General features: G+C 35.2%; 1 protein-coding gene across 1 annotated transcript in view; it reads right to left on the bottom strand.

Moving 5' to 3' along the window:
• The window catches only part of ACSS3 (acyl-CoA synthetase short chain family member 3), a 146,186-nt gene that overhangs the window by 73,339 nt on the left and 53,235 nt on the right, over positions 1-19,612 (bottom strand). Inside the window, exons 4-7 of the mRNA XM_007457662.1 lie at positions 18,806-18,940; positions 12,433-12,573; positions 3,239-3,319; positions 3,063-3,158 (exon numbers count right to left, since the gene is read on the bottom strand). Coding sequence (XP_007457724.1) covers positions 3,063-3,158; positions 3,239-3,319; positions 12,433-12,573; positions 18,806-18,940 — 453 coding nt within the window. The remainder of the gene's footprint in view (positions 1-3,062; positions 3,159-3,238; positions 3,320-12,432; positions 12,574-18,805; positions 18,941-19,612) is intronic.

The following is a 19,612-nucleotide window of genomic DNA, read 5'->3' as shown; positions in this document are numbered from 1 at the left end:
TGATTCTTAGTTTGGATGACTGAGTGAATGCAGGTAACATTAACAACACTGTAGAGTATATGGAAAGCAATGTCTTTGCAGGGAAGAGAGGAGATAGTGAGTTCATTTCACATTGTCTTGAGCGTAAGGGATGCCTGGGCCGTCTGAAGGTGCCTAAGAATTAGCTGATGCTTAGCAGGAAGGTCAGATATAGAAAGGAGGAGTTGGGAGCCTTGGTTTAATTAGTAATACTCAAATCCAACTGCATGGAGATTATCCAGGAAATATAAGCAGAATGGGAAAAGAGGGCTAAGAACAAGACCCTATTAATCCCCAATGTTTAGAATCAAAGTAAAGGAAACCAAGAAAGGAAAAGGAGGACAAGCTGTCAGAGAGGTAGAAAGAGAACAGAGGAGTAGCATACAATTTAGTTCTATAAGCATTTATTAAGTGTTTAGTGTGTACTCTGCACTATGCTGAGACTGGTTTTTGAAGCTCCCACACTCTACTAGGTATACAGGGGAGGGGGGGGGGGGGGGGGGGGGGCAACGGAACCACAAAAGGGGAACCGAGCACAGCCAAAGACTATGAGGAAATTTTCCAAGAGATGATTACATCTAATCAGAGTCTACAAGGATAGGTAGAATTAACCAAACAAGGAAAGACAGAGGGCAAGTCATGCCAGGCACAAGAAACAGCCTGGACAATAGCAAAAGGGCAGGGGGCTCAAGAAAACAGAGAGAATTAACTTCAGTCAGCAGGGGTGATGCCACTGAGAGAAAAAATAAAATCAAACTGAAGGGGGCCCTTTGACTTTGCCATTTATGAAGTCACTGTTGACCTCTGATACAGCAGCTTTATAAAGCAATGTGGAGAGAAACCAGGCTTTAGTGAGATGAACAATAATTGGAAGAATACAAAGTTCACACAGTACGGGAAGTGTATTTTTTCAAGGAACTTAGTGGAGAAGAATATAAAGGTGGGATAGCTAGAAATGTGCAAAAGCCTAAAAGGCTTTGTTTTGTGATCAGAGAGAACTGAAGATGTTTACAAGTCGCCGGAAAGAAACCAGAGTGCAGAGATAAGGTTTAAAAGGTTAACAAAAAAGATCACTCTTTTGTACAACAAATACTTTTAGAGCATCTACAATATTCTTGAGCACATCGTTCCAAGATAAAGACAAACAATGGAGCCCCTTGCATGGTGTTAAAGTCACGTTTTAAATAAACTTGAGAAATTGAAAAAGGCCAATGGTAAATGCACAAAAATTACATTTCCTTCGGTTCCAAAGGAAGATTAATACTTATAAATATAAATACTTTTCAATATAATGGCACCTGTTGCTTTGTCACTTTATGTTAGCAATTTCACAATTCATTATAAGTATTCAGTGTTGAGGCTTATTTTGTTTACTTCAAGGGGAATTATTACTTTAATAAAAATATTTATTCTGTTGCAAGGATTCTGGTATGGGACAGATGTGTCAAGATTATTTTACGTTTTAATTATTACAAACACCACAGTGCACGTTAAGTCTACAAAGGACAAAGGCATAGTATAAAATATGTGGAGTAGTACATGATGGTTTTTAATGCTTGTGTCAAAGTCTGCCTTAGTACCTCTGAGCATTCAGAGACAGAAACCAGCCAGCTGAAAACGAAGAAACACTCATGTCTTTAAATGGTGACTGGGACTAGAAGACTTCCATGAAGATCAAGAATAGTCTCTAATTTTTTCAGAATCATTGAGTTAAAGAATTTTAAGATTGTAAAGAACTTTGACATCATCTAATACTATAATCCACACCTCGCGTATAAAATCCCCATCTTCAAATTTCTTTCTTGATGTTGACAGACTTTAAGTGAAAGAGAGCCTCCTATTTGAGAACTTCCCTATTCTACTAACGGACAGTTAAATTTTCTCTGATTATTCCCAAAAGATAGGTCTCTGGAACTCCACATTACTACACTAATTCCTTTATATGTGGCAACTCTTTAAATGTCAAAAGATACTTAACATATATGCACACCAAATATATTATTTTTATCAGACTAACCATTCACAATTCCTTCATCTCTTTCTTGTATGACATTTTCACCCTGGTCCCTTTCATCCAAATTCTTTCTAATAAGTTAATGATTTTTTTCTCCTCCTCATTAAACTGAACACAGATTTCCAAGTGTGAAAAAATAAGATTATAACATTGCATAAGGTGAGAATTTTTTTAAAGCAATCCTATCAACTGCTCGTGTTTGAACTCATAATACACAGGGATTTAACCACATAAACTGCAACCAACTCAAGTTTCCCTTACTTCATTTTTGCAATTATTTTTAATATAAATATAAGATTGTAAAGATTTCCATATTTTCCCATCTTGTGTTTTTTGTCCCAAAAGTCCAAGATCATTTGTATACTGACCTAGCAAACCACCATTTTGCTGTTCCTCTCAAATTTTGATCTCCTACATATCCGATAGGTATGTGTTTTAAATATTTGTATAAGGCATTTGCTAAAATTAAATAGAATAGGCATAAGAGCAGAATTTTCTAATATACACACAAAAATATTATTCCTGGGTAACATTAGTCCATGCAACAGAATCTAAAGCAGTTATTTATTCAGCTATGAATCTGATCAGTCTATGATTCTCTCCCTTACACATATAGCGATCATCAGAAACTACCAAAAATGTCTAGCTAAAATCAAGACACCACGTATTTGGAATCCATTAATCCTATAAGAACACAAAGAGGTGAATCTCTGTTGCTTATTTCATGATGGCTGTTTCCTAAGATTCTAAATCAGTATCAGTCTAGTAATATTTTCTAGAAAGTGACAGACATCAAGCTTGTTAGTGTGTATTTTTCAGGATATAATTTTTAAGTCTTTGTTCAACACAATTTCAATAGTTGTTTATTTTTTTCTAAATATGTATTTATTTCTCTTATGAAATAACTGGAAGAAGATATAAAAACGCCCCCTGCCCCCATTCAATTTTCTTTTCCTACTTAGGACTACTTCTCTAAAACTTTTAGTAAAATTAATATTATGTATATGTAGTATTAATTTTATTTTATTACCTCATATAAAACTGTTGTGTTTCCGTGTAGAAGAGGTCCATAACAGATATAGGAATGTCCGACAACCCAGCCTAAGTCAGAAGCTGCCCACCACACCTAAACAAAAAGAAGATAATAAAATGCATATATCATAAGCAGAGAAATGTCATGTAATGTGAATTTAAAACCATGATTACCTCTCCAGGTTTAAGTCCATATATAGAAGACATTGACCAGTTAAGCATTACAGCGTATCCTCCAGTGGGCCTCACCACACCCTAAAGAAGAGAAAAGGTGAAATTAAAATCAATAGACAGTATGTTAAAAGATTCTCTCTCTTCATACTGTCCACTTAAGAAAAGGTCCTGTTTAGAGTATTTCATATTCTATAAGCTATAAATAACTTTGGCTTTCATATAATTGTATCTGAATCACTATTTCTTTGGCTCCTCCAATAATAAAAACAGAATAATTTGTCCGTATTAGTCCATTTGTAGAATCCATTCTCACAGACCATACTGAACCTTCTAAAGAAAACATGATTTCACGGAATCACATGCAATAAAAAAAATTTACAGTGGTAACATAAATTATCAACATTACAGGGAATTCCCTGGCAGTCCAGTGGTTAGGACTCTGTGCTTCCACCGTGGGGGGCATGGGTTCGATCCCTGGTCAGGGAACTAAGATCCTGTACGCTGTGCACGGCCAAAAAAAAAAAAAAAAAAAATCAAAGACTTAGCATGAAATTTTCAACAGTTACATTTTCACACATATTTCCAGAACAAAAACGGAAACTCTCAAAATTAAGTGCACAGAAATGTCAAAGGTAGCTGTGTGCCTAAGAAACAGACTACTATAAGGATGTTTATTCCTTCATATTATTAAATAATAACAGGATGCTTAGAGGAAAGAGTCATATTCTAACTGGATTCTTAATACAATGCTACCCTTGTGGTCACACTACCACAGTATCAGAGCTGAGCAGTTCTTTAGTGATGAATTCTCGAACTCTGAGGAATCAATCCTGATGAGTTGGATCTAAGGCTGACAGATTTTCCTTACAATACATTTGGGCAAAAGTAGGGATTGTTACACCATGGTACTAGCAGCTATCCTTGACAATGAACATATACGCTGGGCCCGGCCAAAAAAAAAAAAAAAAAAATCAAAGACTTAGCATGAAATTTTCAACAGTTACATTTTCACACATATTTCCAGAACAAAAACGGAAACTCTCAAAATTAAGTGCACAGAAATGTCAAAGGTAGCTGTGTGCCTAAGAAACAGACTACTATAAGGATGTTTATTCCTTCATATTATTAAATAATAACAGGATGCTTAGAGGAAAGAGTCATATTCTAACTGGATTCTTAATACAATGCTACCCTTGTGGTCACACTACCACAGTATCAGAGCTGAGCAGTTCTTTAGTGATGAATTCTCGAACTCTGAGGAATCAATCCTGATGAGTTGGATCTAAGGCTGACAGATTTTCCTTACAATACATTTGGGCAAAAGTAGGGATTGTTACACCATGGTACTAGCAGCTATCCTTGACAATGAACATATTCAATGTTAATACAAGATTAATTTTTGAAAACCGAGCACAAGAGTTATCATAAATAATAACTGATAGTAAATTTAATAATTAATTTCATTTATTGCTTCACTATAAACATTAATCATCATTGGCTCAAAAAGACAATGATGTGAATATTCAGAGCAAGAAGCTGAATGCTTGCTAAGAAATATGTTACATTTCACTCACAAGTATTTTCAAGCACCTCTCAGTAGAGCAACTACAATTGCTTTGTGAAGAAGAAAATTATTTTACCTGAAAGGGCACACATGGTCCTAATTAACAAATGTGCTACTAGTTGAACGATTTTTGGCACCGTTCTGTAACTGTAACACACATACATGAATCAGGAGAATGAAATTGACTTTCTGTTTGTTACTAAAATTGCTGCTCTCCTCAGGTACCACTAATAAAACACAGGTATCAAGCTGTGGAATACATTTTATCTGGTCTCTTGGCAAACATCACAGGCAACTTTGTTGGCATTTGATGGGTACTTTCTAGGTTGTATGACATAGTTAGCATGCAGTTGGCTCTCTTGATCACCTTGGGAGTATTAGAAATCCTAAGCCCCTGTCAGTAAATTTCACACATGCATTTTCCCACGTAAACTGAGCAGCTCTTTACCGAGTATATGTTGTATGGTCTTCCACACATTTTGCTAATTTGTTTGTCCTATTGAGAAGGTCTTTTCCTATAGTTCAATACCTTGATGAATTTGATATTAATCAACTTGCAAACACTCTTTTCTAAAACTTGTTATTCGTTTGGTAGAGGATAAAATGTGAAGTTTTTTCATAGACAATATGCTATCCATATTCTTTGATAATTAATGTCAGTCATGATTTCACTTAAGATGTTTTAGAATTTCTCTTCACCTGCCTGTCCCTGCATTTAGAGGTCATTTTTATAAATAATTCTAAATATCATTATAAATGGGCAAATTTTTATATTAAATGAGGGTAAGATTAATCAACTGGAAGTTATAGAAAGGAATAAAAGGCTAAGGAGAAAATAAATGAGTAGTAATTCATTTGTAAAACTTAGAAGATATTTTAAAGGACAAGTTATCAAATTTCTGTTTGCCTCTCAAGTGAACCCTTCTTTAAAGGTTATTTACCAGTGTTGCTTTGTCTGTAAAATGGTGGCTACCTAAATCCATTTGACCCCAAAAAGTTAGACTTAAAAATGAGACCATGCATGAAAAAGTTTATAAAATTATACAGGTTAGAATTTAATGTCCTCCTAACAAAATTATTTCCTTAATTCCAGCAATTACTGTTTTTTTTAAATTTTTCCCTGTGCTAATACCACACAAAAGGCAGAAATGTTAAAAATTTAGAGGTTATCATTGAACATTCTCATTAAAAACAACTCAAGTGGAGCTACAGGAGACAGAAAAGTCATGTCTGTTTATCATTGGTCTTTGATATCCACTTATTTTTATTTTTTTAAAGAATGAGTATAAAAATTTTCTTCAGACATCTTTTTTTATTCATTAATATAGATTATCGATATGAAATATCAGATGACAGTTTTCAATTTACTGGGTATTTGGTATGGTGTAGAAAATAAAACTGCACAATTTCATAATCTTCATGTAGATCTTTTATAAGAAGTTCAAGAGTAAAAAAACTGAAAGATTAGTTTTAAGAAGAGAGTTTCTTTATTTTAATATGTGACTAACATTAAGATGATAAAGCATTTCTTGTTTGTAATCATATTTTCCAGGTAATGATAATTAAAATGCAAAAGATAAACCCTGTTCAGCCTCCGAAAATACATAAACCATGCTCAGAAAAACCTACAAATCATTATACTCTAGTATGCAAAATTAATCAGAAACAAAAAATGGCATTTTAAAGTATATTTGAAATCTTCAGTATGAGATATATTCAACATCAGTGCTTACCCCTAAAACACAAGCATGATGCATTTCACTCTTCTGAAAATGTTACTTTATGTACTTATACCCTATCTACCTTAAAAGTAAAGATAGATGATCTAATATATTTTCAGAAAAGTCCCATAACCTGCCAATACACTGTTCTAGTTTTTGTACGATCAACCATAATACTTCAAGTCTTCTGGAGAACTTGAAAAACATCCAGGTGGGACTAACACTCCATGTCCCTAATAAAGACATGAAAGTGAATCCTATCTCAGAATAGATAGGTGCGTCGTGGCCTCTTCCGTTGCGGAGCACAGGCTCCGGACGCGCAGGCTCAGCAGTCATGGCTCATGGGCCCAGCCGCTCCGCGGCATGTGGGATCTTCCCGGACCGGGGCACGAACCCATGTCCCCTGCATCAGCAGGCGGACTCTCAACCACTGCGCCACCAGGGATGCCCTAAACAAAACACTTTTTATGTACATGGGTATTTTAAAAATTCAGTCCATACGAGTGAAACTAAAGGCTGATTATTCATCATCCAGGAATGGGACGGCAGTTATCACAGATGGTTCTTTATGATTTCCAGTTTAACGAACTGCCTTTGAAGACAAGGAAAGCCACAAAATATCATAAATGGGGCCATTAACATAAAACAGAAAACATGTCTGTATCAAATGTGTACTGTTTGGTTGCCAAAATTTAAACAAAAATACAGTTGAAATAACATCAGTTGTAGTAGGAGAGAAAGGAAGTTTAAGATGTGTGGTAAGATTAAGAGTTTGTGAGTCTTCAAAATGTTTTTTAATAGGTCTATAAAAATCTGAATGGCAAATCTCAAACTATTCAGGTAAGAGAAGTCTAGATAGAGTAACCGACAAAACCTCATACTTCCTAAGTTGAGCCCCTCTATCACCCTACTCTGTAATAAAGACTTGTACAAGACAAATATACATATTTACATACGTAAAATAGATATTCATTCACACATACGTATGTAAATACATATGCATATATGTCTATATGTATACGTGTATAATACGCCTATGCTTTGTATATATGTTGATATATACATTTCAATTCAGTCTGGCAAATTAAGTAAAAACAAAACAAGAAGAAAGAGGAAACAAAAATATTACCTGAAGAAAAGAAATCTATCACCAAAGAACAGTTGGAGTCAGTGAGTTGAAAAGTATGAGGTATGCTTCTGCTTACTTAAAAACTCCAACAAACCAACAATACTCTTGCTCTTATAGTGGTTTTACAGGTGATATCCCCGCTTCCTAGAATGCACCCTCACCCCTTTTCTGAACCTGGTTAGCTCCTACTTGATCACACAAGTACTTAACAACACTGAAAGTGTCACCTCTTCTGGAAGCCATCCAAACCCACTAGGTTTGTGTTAAAAGCCTCTCCCTCCTCTTTCATGGCCCCAAGACCTGCAAACTTCTCTAAGCCTCTGAACACTAACAACATGCACCTACTGCTAATGCTTTTGTGTCTTCAGCATAGAATAGGCAGTTAATACATTTTCTGACTGATTAAAAGAATTAACAGTTAAATGAATAAGCACATGTACGAAAACTATATTTTTTTAAAAACATTCTTTTTTGTTCAAGAGAAACCCTTGAAACCTTCAGAATTTAATGAATCATATTAGTAGAAATGGAATGATTCCATTTGGTATATTTCGTCAAACATAAAATCTCTTGCTGTAGACAAGACAATGACTCTGAAGCTGCCTCTATGGAGGATACTTTAGCAGCAGTATACTTTTTTATTGGTCTGAACAACTGTGAGATAAGGGGCAAAGGTGTAGCAAATTCAGCATTTTAACTGCAAGAATTGTACCACAGATTAAAAAAAAAAGTTCACAGGTTTTTTTATTTGACTTTCTCTCATTTTTTTCTACAGTATAGAATATGAATAAGTCACCTAACACGTAGGAATAAAAGTTAACATAAATTATTTAAATTCACATCAGGACAAAGGACTTATCTACCACTTTCCTGTCATGCCTTCTTTTCTAATTCTTTGCTTTTGGTTTCTTTTCCCCTGTGCTCCTCTGGCACTAATTTTGTTTGTTTGTTTGTTTTGTTATCTCCATATCTCCATGACAGCAAGCTGGAAGAAGATAAATATGACCATCACTAAATCTCCCACTCCCAAAACGACACCCCATCCAGATGACGGATTCTTCTATTATGTAGTTCCTTGAAGTAACTTGAATATAGGTACCTAAACCAAACAGGATAAAAGTGTACAACAGGACAGAAATGTATGCAAAGCAGCTCAGCTGTGATTGCTAGAATATGTGCAGCAGCTAACAGATTAACCTGTCATGTAACAATCTGACAAATCCAGGGTTGGCAGATGCAGAGATGCAAATATGCCCTAGATATATCTGAAAATTCTAACCAAAAAACAGACTGCATTGTGTGTGTCTTATATGTGCCTATGAGAAATGAGCATTTTTTTTTAGAAATGAGCATTTTTAAGCAGAATATTTTTATGGGCTCACAACATTATTTTTCCTCATGAAGATCAAAGATCAAGAAAACAAATTATATGATGACATGAACTTTATATTTAAATGCTTTGTAAATGCCTGTGTGCTCATCTTTCCTGTACTTCTATTCTGGGAATCGCAATATTAAAAATTCAGATCCTATTAATTCTGATTATGTCTACCAAAAATGAAGTGAGAATCTTATGAATAAAGAGGCATCTGGATACTCAATATCTTGTAATAACATATAATGGAAAAGAATCTAAAAAAAGAATATATATATACATAACTGAATATATACATATATATATATATATAAAGCTGAAACACTTTGCTGTACACCTGAAACTAATACAATATTGTAAATCAGCGATATTTTAATTTAAAAAAAAGGCACCTGGGAGCTAACTAGAAAAGTACGAGGTTATTTAACATATATTCTGATGATCTACCCTGGTCCCATTCTAAGGTCAGTGCCATAGTGGATTCAAAGATGTATGAAATATATTCTAAGACCTCAGAGAACATGCAATGTTATGAAAATAAGTAAATAAAAAGTAATATATTAAAAAGTAGAATAAAATAAGTGGCATAAATATTTGTTGGCAACATATAATTTCAATGCAATTGAAATTCTAAAGTCCATTGGAGGGTTAAGGAAAATGTTTCTCAAAGACCTTGGGAAACAACTACTTTGTCTTGCCATTCTGCATGTCCTACTCTGTAAAACCTACTCGTTCCCATGATTTAAACACCATTCCTCTACGACCAATGACGTTCCAAGGGTCTATGCAAATCCAGATGTATTCTTGGACCCAGACTTTCACTTCCAGCTACTGGCTGGGCATCTCCATGTTAATGTCCCAAGGATACATCATACTCAATATGTCCAAAACCTCCCAGTTTTCTCAGCCCCAAACCATTTTCCTTTGTTTCTACTTTAGTAAATATTCAAAACCACTCTTCTGTGTTCTCAGGTTCAAGGTCTTGGACTCCTCCTCTGCCTTACTCTTATCCTTGAACCAAATCTGATTGTTCCCTAATAAGTTTGCTGTCCTAAGTAAGGTCCTAAACTAAACACAGCCTGAAAAACCAATATCCTAGTTTCCATTATGTGTATTTGCCTATCTTCTCAACAAAATGTTGCAAGGGTTACCTTCCTTCATATTTTTCTCTCTTTATTAAGAAGCATTAGTGCTCTCCATTCCTTACATACAGTATATAAACTAAATTTCTTGGCTCAATTTTAAGCAATTGGCCCCTGCCTATATATCTGGCCATTTCTCTTCTTTATCTGCACCAAATGCCCTAGCCATCCTGGAACCTTCCTTACACACTCCTGCCTTTGCTTATGTCGACCCAATCTACCTGGCATGCCCTCCTCCCTATTATATCACCTGATGAAGAAGTTCTATTCATCTTTCAAATGTCACCCTGTCGGGCTTCCCTGGTGGCGCAGTGGTTGAGAATCCGCCTGCCGATGCAGGGGACACGGGTTCGTGCCCCGGTCCGGGAAGATCCCACATGCCGCAGAGCGGCTGGGCCCGTGAGCCATGGCCGCTGAGCCTGCGCGTCCGGAACCTGTGCTCCGCAACGGGAGAGGCCACAGCAGTGAGAGGCCCGCGTACCGCAAAAAATAAATAAATAAATAAATAAAATAATGCATTCTGAACTGAGCTAAATTCAATGTGAATAGAAATCTCCGAACAATTAAATCCTTCTCCAATCTATAGAAATAGATTATCTTCAGGATGGGACTACATTACAAGGAAAATGAGGATGATTAAAACATCAAACAATCTTCAGCTTGGGCATCTAGGAATCCCACAAAGAACTTCCTGACCAAGAGAAAACCTGGAATAGCTAGGTTTCTTCCTTATCTGGAACCACCACTTTGCAGATTTAATGTCCTGTACATTACTTTTATTTTATTTCTACTACACTAGCTGAGTCAGATGTGAGTTGATGACAAGCTCTTTGGCCCACTCATAAGGATCTCCATCCAGGCCACAGTGAGTTTCAGTGATTTAAAGTCTTGAGGTGGCACAAAAGTTTTTATAAGATTCCTTCAGGCTTTTAAGGAGCTAAATTGATTTTTTTTATTTGGTTAGGTTTTACTATGTTTTCAGGGTCAGTGGTTTCATCTCATGCTGATACTTTTATATTAGATTATAACTTGCTGAGTCCCCTTTTATTTTACAGCCAAACGTTCATTTGGACTCTATGTGGCTGGTGCATAATGCAGAATTGCAAAAAGTGAAGGGTAAGGATTGCATCCAGCAGATCATTTGGACTGCTTATACAAACAAATCTTAGAGTCTGTAATATAAGAAATATTTATTTTTCAGATGACCAGTTATTAAAATAATCATAGGGCTTTGATTTTACAACACAAATATCTTCAGGTATATGCATTAATTTATTTATGCACTCAACAAAAATTTGAGTACCAACTACATATAAAACACAATGGTAGACCAAAATGTAATAAAACATGGTCTCTGTACTCCGAGAAAATATATCCCTCTACCAAACGTTCTCTTTTTCACAAGCAAGTGAATTTTATATAAAACATCTTAAGTCTTAATTTTCCTTTATTTACATCTAAACTAACATAATCACTATTTTAAGAGTGTTAGCAGGTAATTTTTCAGAATTCTGATGCTACAGAGGTCCGATATTAATAAAGAGGCCAATGCCCTATAGGATTCAAGTGATTGTAAAAGTCCCTTTGCCTGCTAACATTCTATGATTCAATGAATATTGAACTCCTTAATAAAGATTAATAGGAAGATGATATCACAAGTCTTTATGAATTTATATGAACAAACAGTATTATTTAGAGATACTAGGCAAAAGTGGTATTTGTTTGGTATCTGACACATTCAGGATTACTGACACTTTTGACTTTGTTTTGTGAAAACACCTTTCAGGGTAAAATACTTAAAAAATCCTTGAGTGTCTTCAGTGCTGCAAATCAAATAGTTCAATCCCCTGGAAAAATTCCCTGCTGTTCAGACTGTCTAGGCCAATTCTCAAAGTTGCATTTTTAATGATAAATTGAATTCCTCTAAATCAAAAATCAGTTTTCATACTGTATGAAAGTTATGCCTCAATTTAAAAAATAAAAACATTTCATTTAAAATATATTTTATAAAATTTTATTAAACCAACTGATATTCAATCAAATATATATTAATTTTAACAACTTACAAAGCAATTGAGTATTGCTGATATTTGTGAAGATTCTGAAAGAAATAAGGACAAAGCATTTGACATTAAACATAATGAATATTTTTATATATTTAGACACAGTATGTCTTTAAGATATAAAGTACTTTCAGTCAGTAGTCAAATATTCTCGGTGCAAAAAAATCTGCCACTATAATTATCCCTAAGAGAGTGCATACCTTTGGCAACCCCGTTGTTCCAGATGTGTAAAGAATATACAGCGGATGTTCGGAAAGAACAGGAACACAATCATGTGACTGTGCTTTTGCCATCTCTTCATCCCAATCAAGGTCACGACCTGGAGCCAAAGGAACCGGCTCCTACAAAGCAAAAATATAGGAATATGCACTGAACAAAGGAGATTAAATCAGGAGAACACTGGAGAGTAGCTAAATCTACATTAGTCTGAGCATCTGACTGAAATCTAGGCCTATAGAGCACTAAATATCAGACTTATGACTCAGTATTTCAGGGTGACGAGTTAAGATAAATGTTCATAAAAAAATCCAACAGTTTGATGTTGGCTTCAACTAAACTTACAACAGAAAATGTTTTATTCAAACCTAGAGATATCCTTAAGAAATTCAATATGATGCAGGCATGATTTCATCAACAGTCAGAGCTTAACTAACAGAGGTTCATGCTTCTATAAATGCATGTACACTAACACCTTTATAAGTTAACTTCTATTTTCTTTTTGACCTAAAACACACACTTTATTTTTTTTAATTGGGGTATAGTTGCTTTACAATGTTGTGTTAGTTTCTGCTGTACAACGAAGTGAATCAGCTATATGTAAATATATATCCCCTCCCTCTTGGACCTCCCTCCAATCCATCCCCCCCATCCCACCCATCTAGGTCACCACAGAGCACCAAGCTGAGCTCCCTGCACTATATAGCAGGTTCTCACTAGCTATCTGTTTTATACATGTTAGTGTATATATGTCATTCCCAATCTCCCAATTCATCCCACTCCCCCTTCCCCTGCCCCGTGTCCACACGTCCATTCTCTACCCCTGTGTCTCTATTCCTGCCCTGCAAATAGGTTCATCTGTACCATTTTTCTAGATTGCACATATATGTGTTAATATACAATATTTGTTTTTCTCTTTCTGACTTACTCTGTATGACAGACTTTAGGTCCATCCATGCACCCCAATATTCACTGCAGCACTATTTACAATAGCCAGGACATGGAAGCCCCTAAATGTCCATCGACAGATGAATGGATAAAGAAGATGTGGTACATATTTACAATGGAATATTACTCAGACATAAAAAGGAATGAAATTGGGTCATTTGTAGAGACATGGATGGACCTAACTTCTATTTTTCATAACCTATTTCTTTTACTTTGGAACTACTGTCTTCACAATGAAATCTCAACTAACCCACTAAAATTTCTCTTTATACAGGGCCATTTAAGAGTAATACTGCGGCCATTTTTCCAAATGAGAGAATATTAAATAACTTTCAGGGGTGGAGGAGTAATCTACTTCTGCTTTTTTAAGAACAAAAATCAGTTTTGAAGTTAATGAGAGTATGAGACATACACAGAAAGCTATCCAAGTTTTCCTCCATCTACGTTATTGACTAATATGGTAGAAATGTTTGTTTTCTTTTATGTTCCTAGAACCAAGCTCTAGTGTTATAAACTTTATAATAATAGAGCCATGGGGGCTTCCCTGGTGGCGCAGTGGTTGAGGATCTGCCTGCCGGTGCAGGGGACACGGGTTCGAGCCCTGGTCTGTGAGGATCCCACGTGCCGCGGAGCGACTAGGCCCTTGAGCCACAACTGCTGAGCCTGCGCGTCTGGAGCCTGGGCTCCTTTAAAAATAATAACAATAATAATAATAATAGAGCCATGAATTAGACAAGACACATCTGAAGTTAGACAGACCTCTTGAAAAATGGTGCCGATGAAATAAGCCAGATAGGTGAAGAATAAGGAAGTGGCTTATGGAAAAATTACTCTAGTGGGGAGTTATAGCTATTTAATTCTAGTTATGATCCAGTACATATCTAGTTATTTTATGAAATGTTGACTAAGCTCAAGATGACACATCAGGAAGTTTACAGTTGGTGAACTTGTTAGTAGGCACAAGGCAAGACTTGTGAAAGTAAGTTCCTCAGTGAAAGTAAGTTCACCACCTAGAGAGTATATGTAGCCATTCACTTCACCAAGGTGAATCCCTGAACTAAGTCCAGAGACTCTGACAGATTTTTAAAAGCCAGGCCATTTCCACTTTTCTGGTTCCCTAATGTTTTGAGGGTTGTAGAAACTGGTCATATATTTAAATGGGTACATTTACAAATTAACATTTCAATATAATATCACAAATATGATGCCTATATGAATATGCACACTGATAGACAACAATCTGAGTTGACCTTCATGAAGGGGAAGTTTTAGGCCCAAATGGTTTCTCCAGCCTCACCTTGAATGTGCCCTGGATGTGCCATTTAGATAAATAAAGACAGATAACTGTGACCAAATTGTAAATTTCCATTTGTTTTATGTATCAGATAAACACAACTAATTTCAAATTATCAAGCCCATCATAATTACGGACCTATAAAAAACTCATAACACTGTGTAATAAAAAAGGTCAATTGATTAATCACAAAAATAATTGCAGATAAAATGAAATGAGGACTTCAATGAATGGTTATTCTTTAGGCTAAGAAATACAGGAATGTATAAGGAAGATCTGATGAAAGGAAGAGAGGGGAAAACTCAACATTAGCCTTTACATACATGCATTTACTTCTACAGACATGTCCTTCCTAAATGTTATCATTCTTAAAATGCAGTCCTGGGGGAAGCACCAGGGGTGACTGATGTGACCTGCCAGTTAAGCTGTCATTGCTTGCCTGAGGCTTATGAGTGGCAGCCAGGTTTTTATTTCCTCTGGCAAAAATGCAATCCTGGTTAATGAAATGCATCACCGAGTCTCATAATTTGTGTCTCTCTAAACTCAAAGCAAAGCCAATCCACTGGGCTTAATAACTGCCTCAACAGTATGTCAGATATGAAGGACAAGAGACATCCAACTAAAATAAAGGAAAGTCAAAACAGAGGGAAAGGTTTCAAGAAAAAGAAAGAGGGAGAGAAAGGGAGCTAGTTATTGAAGGGGGAAAGGGAAAGTGGATCTCTACCTATTAAGAGGGAAAAGAAGCCTACCATCTTTATTTTTTAATCAAGCGTAAATAGACTAAATATTTATTTAAAAGGCAGAGATGGTCAGATTGGATAAAAAAAATTAAGGCCCCAAAATATGTTATCTATAAGAGAAAATGTTTTAAAATATAAACACATTACTGGTTAAAAAGAAAGGGATGGAAAAAAGTTACACTATGCAACAAAAAGTACAAGCAAGATTATATGGTTATGTATCAAAGTAGATTTTTACAAAATACCAAATGATAATGAAAATGAGCAACTGGAACTCTTGTAATTTTCTGGTGGAACAGTAAAATGATATGTCCACTTTGTAAAATTATTTAATAGTTCTTTATAAAGTCAAATATACATCTAATACATGAATCAGCAATTCTACCCCTAGGTATTTACACAAAAGAAATGAAAACACAGGTCCACACACAGACTTGTACAAGAATGTTCATAGTAGCCTTAGTCATAATAACTCCAAAGTAGAAATAACCCAGATATCCATAAATAGAAGAATGGAAAAACAATTTTTGATATATTTATGGTATGAAATATTATTCAGTAAAAAAAACCAATAAACTACTGATACATGCCACACAAGGAGTATATCTCAAGAACACTGAACAAAAGAGAGTAGATACAATAGAGTATATATGGTAAGCTTCTAGTTATATGAAGCCTGGGAATGAACAAAAATAATCTATGACAATACAAATCAGAAAGCATTTGCTTCTGGGGATGGGGAATGGTTGACTGAAAAAAGGAACAAGTATGGAGAAATTCTATATCTGGATTTGGATGGTAGTTACACAAGTGCATGCAATTTTGAAAATGCATCAAACTGTACTCTTATGATCTGTCCATTTTATTGTATGTAAACTATACCTCAAAAGTTAAAATAATAATAATTTGAGTACCTACAATGTGCATAATATTATATTAAGATGTGAGTAACGCTGAATAGAGATAGCGTACAAAAGTTAATAATAAAAAAAGAGGAACAAAGATATTTGCCTCAGAAAAATCTGAATAGAAAACATTCATATCCATATTCAATGTACTTGTAAAGTAAAAGAAAATAGCACATATCTTGTTGGTTAAAAGTCATTAAATTGAGTCTAAATCTTGGCTCCACCACTTATTAGCTGTGATTTTGGGCTATGACCTGTCCATGACTCAGTTTCTTCATCCATAAAATGGGGCCAGTAATAACATCTACTTTATTGGTTTATAAGAATGTAAGAATTAAATAGGGAGTATCTGAAAGTAATTTGTGCTTAGCATTGTTTTTTGTAAATTCTACATGAATTCATACATGTGTGAATAGTACACACACACTAAACACTTGTGTGTGTTTGTTCCTACCCTTCCTCTAACCTTCTCTTACCCAAAGCCTTCTTTATTACTGACTTTGCATTCCCTGACTGAACAGCAACAAGCCTTTTTTAAAAACATGCTGGAGGTCATCTGAAAGAAACTTAAAATTCTTCTTCGAGACAGTAGAAATATTAAAATCATTAAGTGCAACAGTTCATGAACCAGACTACTAAAACTACACAGGAATTTAACGTGGTAATGTGAATTGCTAGGTGGTAATCAAAATGAGAGAGCTTTAATGCTCTCTGTTCTTTTTTTTTTTTTTTTTTTGCGGTACGCGGGCCTCTCACTGCTGTGGCCTCTCCCGTTGGGGACGCACAGGCCCAGCGGCCATGGCTCACGGGCCCAGCCACTCTGCAGCATGTGGGATCCTCCCAGACTGGGGCACGAACCCGTGACCCCTGCATCAGCAGGTGGACTCTCAACCACTGCGCCACCAGGGAAGCCCCTCTCTGTTCTTATATCTTGTCATTTAAGCATTTTCCACAGATAACCTCTCAAGAGTTCTACAAAATTATACATGATTCTTTGCACACTTTCAATTTTCCTTCTGCAAAAAATTTTAATCTGCTAGAAACCCAAATTGGTCCCAGTATAAATAGCTGGAGACTTAGCTTGGATGTAGAAATGAGGTGATCATTAGGGCAAATTTGCTAGAAAAAGCATTGTAAAATATAGTCATTGATGTATTTACTGCTTTTCCTTCCTTCACGAATCACAGAATAATTTATCTGTTTAGAATATTCATATTTTGTTTTCCTGAACATAGTTTTTATTTCCAGACCAATTACTTTTTCTTAAGTTTTTAAAAGACATTTTAAATGCAAATTAATCAAGACTGGGTAGCTGAGAGATTAAGCATCCAGTCAGAGTATACACATTCAGATCATGACCCTGACCAAACTTGCAGGTGAACCACATTGCTTAGAAATATCGAAAAAAGTAAGAAAAAGGTATGTCATGAATGCATATATGTAGATACTAGTTTATCCTTACATAGGCATAAGGTAAGTGATATTTAATATAAAATTAATAATGTGGTAGTTTTCCTACTGTTTTATAACTTTGCTTTCAAAGAATTACATTACTATACAGTATGTCTCTTTCTCTGGTAACTGGAAAAACTGGGTATCAGCCTATCATCACAGGTAAGTGGTTTGTTAAAAAATTTAACAGTGTTTCTAATACTGTAGTATGAATATGCCTGTAATGCCATATGTCATAAAAACTGTATAATTATTCACTCATTAGTGTGTAGGCTGGGCTACCATGAAGCAATCATATTGCTGCTGCTTCTTTATCAATGCATGAATCATTATACCTAAATATGAATTTCTTTTTCACATTATCTTTTCATTTTTGATGTTTAGTGTTGTAATACGTAGAACATCTACAGTGTTTTGTATCATATAAGCCAATATTGATGCAGGTACTGACAGACAATTCATCTTGTAAACAGATGACATAAACTTATGGTATGAGTAAATATAGTTATAAATCTACTTTCTCTTCCTTATGATTTTTTTAATAACATTTTCTTTTCTCTAGCTTACTTTATTGTAAGAGAATACAGTATATACTACATATAACGTGCTAATCAACTGGTTATGTTATTGGTAGGCTATTGGGTAAGTTTATGGGGGAGTCAAAAGTTATAAGCAGATTTTCAACTGCCCAGTGGGCCAGTGTCCCTAACCCCCCACATTGGGTCAACTGTATTATTATTATAGTTACAATGTAAATTAATAAAGGATACCACAATAGACTACACATTCATTCTAATTCATTAATATTACAGATACTCCTATATTCCACTCTTTTTGTTTTAAGCTCATTTTTTATAATGACAGAAAATATCATTCTTTTTTGCCAAAAATAGTGACATTCCTGAAGTATTGTATATTCAACAGTTTATAAATCAAGTGTTCCTTTCAAATGGTCAAAAAGAGTCATCCTTAGCACATCACCATAAGCAAGGACCAAATTCAATATTCAGATTACCATATTTGGACGATTATAAATGAGAACTTTATCTGGCTTGTGTTGTCCTATTCTCAGAGCTTCTTCTAGAAGTGGTATGTATTCTACCTTCCTTCCAGGTTCAATGCCAAACGATGCTGTAACAACGACCTTGGGCTACAATGAAAAATAAGTAAATAAATACATGAGAAAGCTTAACCATCCTAATTAAGGTAACCACAATATTTCAGATGCAGGCTGACAATTTAACATTTCTTAAGAAACGTTTGAATGATTCTGTTCTCTATTAAATAAATGGCCTGAAAACCAATAAGCTATTTTTAAATGTCACAGCCCTAACCACTTCCACATAAATCTCACTTACCTGTTCAGAATTCCACACGTAATAATGCTTCTGGCTAATAAACATGAGCTGTTAAAAAATACTTTCGAAAGAATTCATTAAATCAGGTAGATGTAAATTTGCCATGAACCAGTGAAATGGAAGCCTAGGGCCCCCTCACTTGCAGAGGCCTGCATAACAGCTGGTTGTTGCTGAAGTTGTAGCATTTCTTAGGGGGGGAGACCCAGCCTGACTGCTATTAGGAAGCATTTCTAAAGTTTTTTATGTAAGCGTCTCTGCTTGAACACCTAGAGAGACCTCAGAAGGAAGAGACCTGAGTCTCCAATAATTATTTTATGATTCTTTTCTAATTCCAAATACATACTCTTTTTCACCAAATTTTATATTGTAATTTTGTCATATTTTTCTTAAAAGGGCCCTCATTTAAGAACATGCCCCCGTCATTATGACACACTTGGCACTCTTCTTTACCTGACAACTTGCTA

Source organism: Lipotes vexillifer, unplaced genomic scaffold (assembly GCF_000442215.2).
Source record: "Lipotes vexillifer unplaced genomic scaffold, Lipotes_vexillifer_v1.1 scaffold117, whole genome shotgun sequence".
Lineage (NCBI taxonomy): Eukaryota > Metazoa > Chordata > Mammalia > Artiodactyla > Lipotidae > Lipotes > Lipotes vexillifer.
Note: the sequence above shows the minus strand (reverse complement) of the source record. Positions and strands in the feature narration are given on the sequence as shown.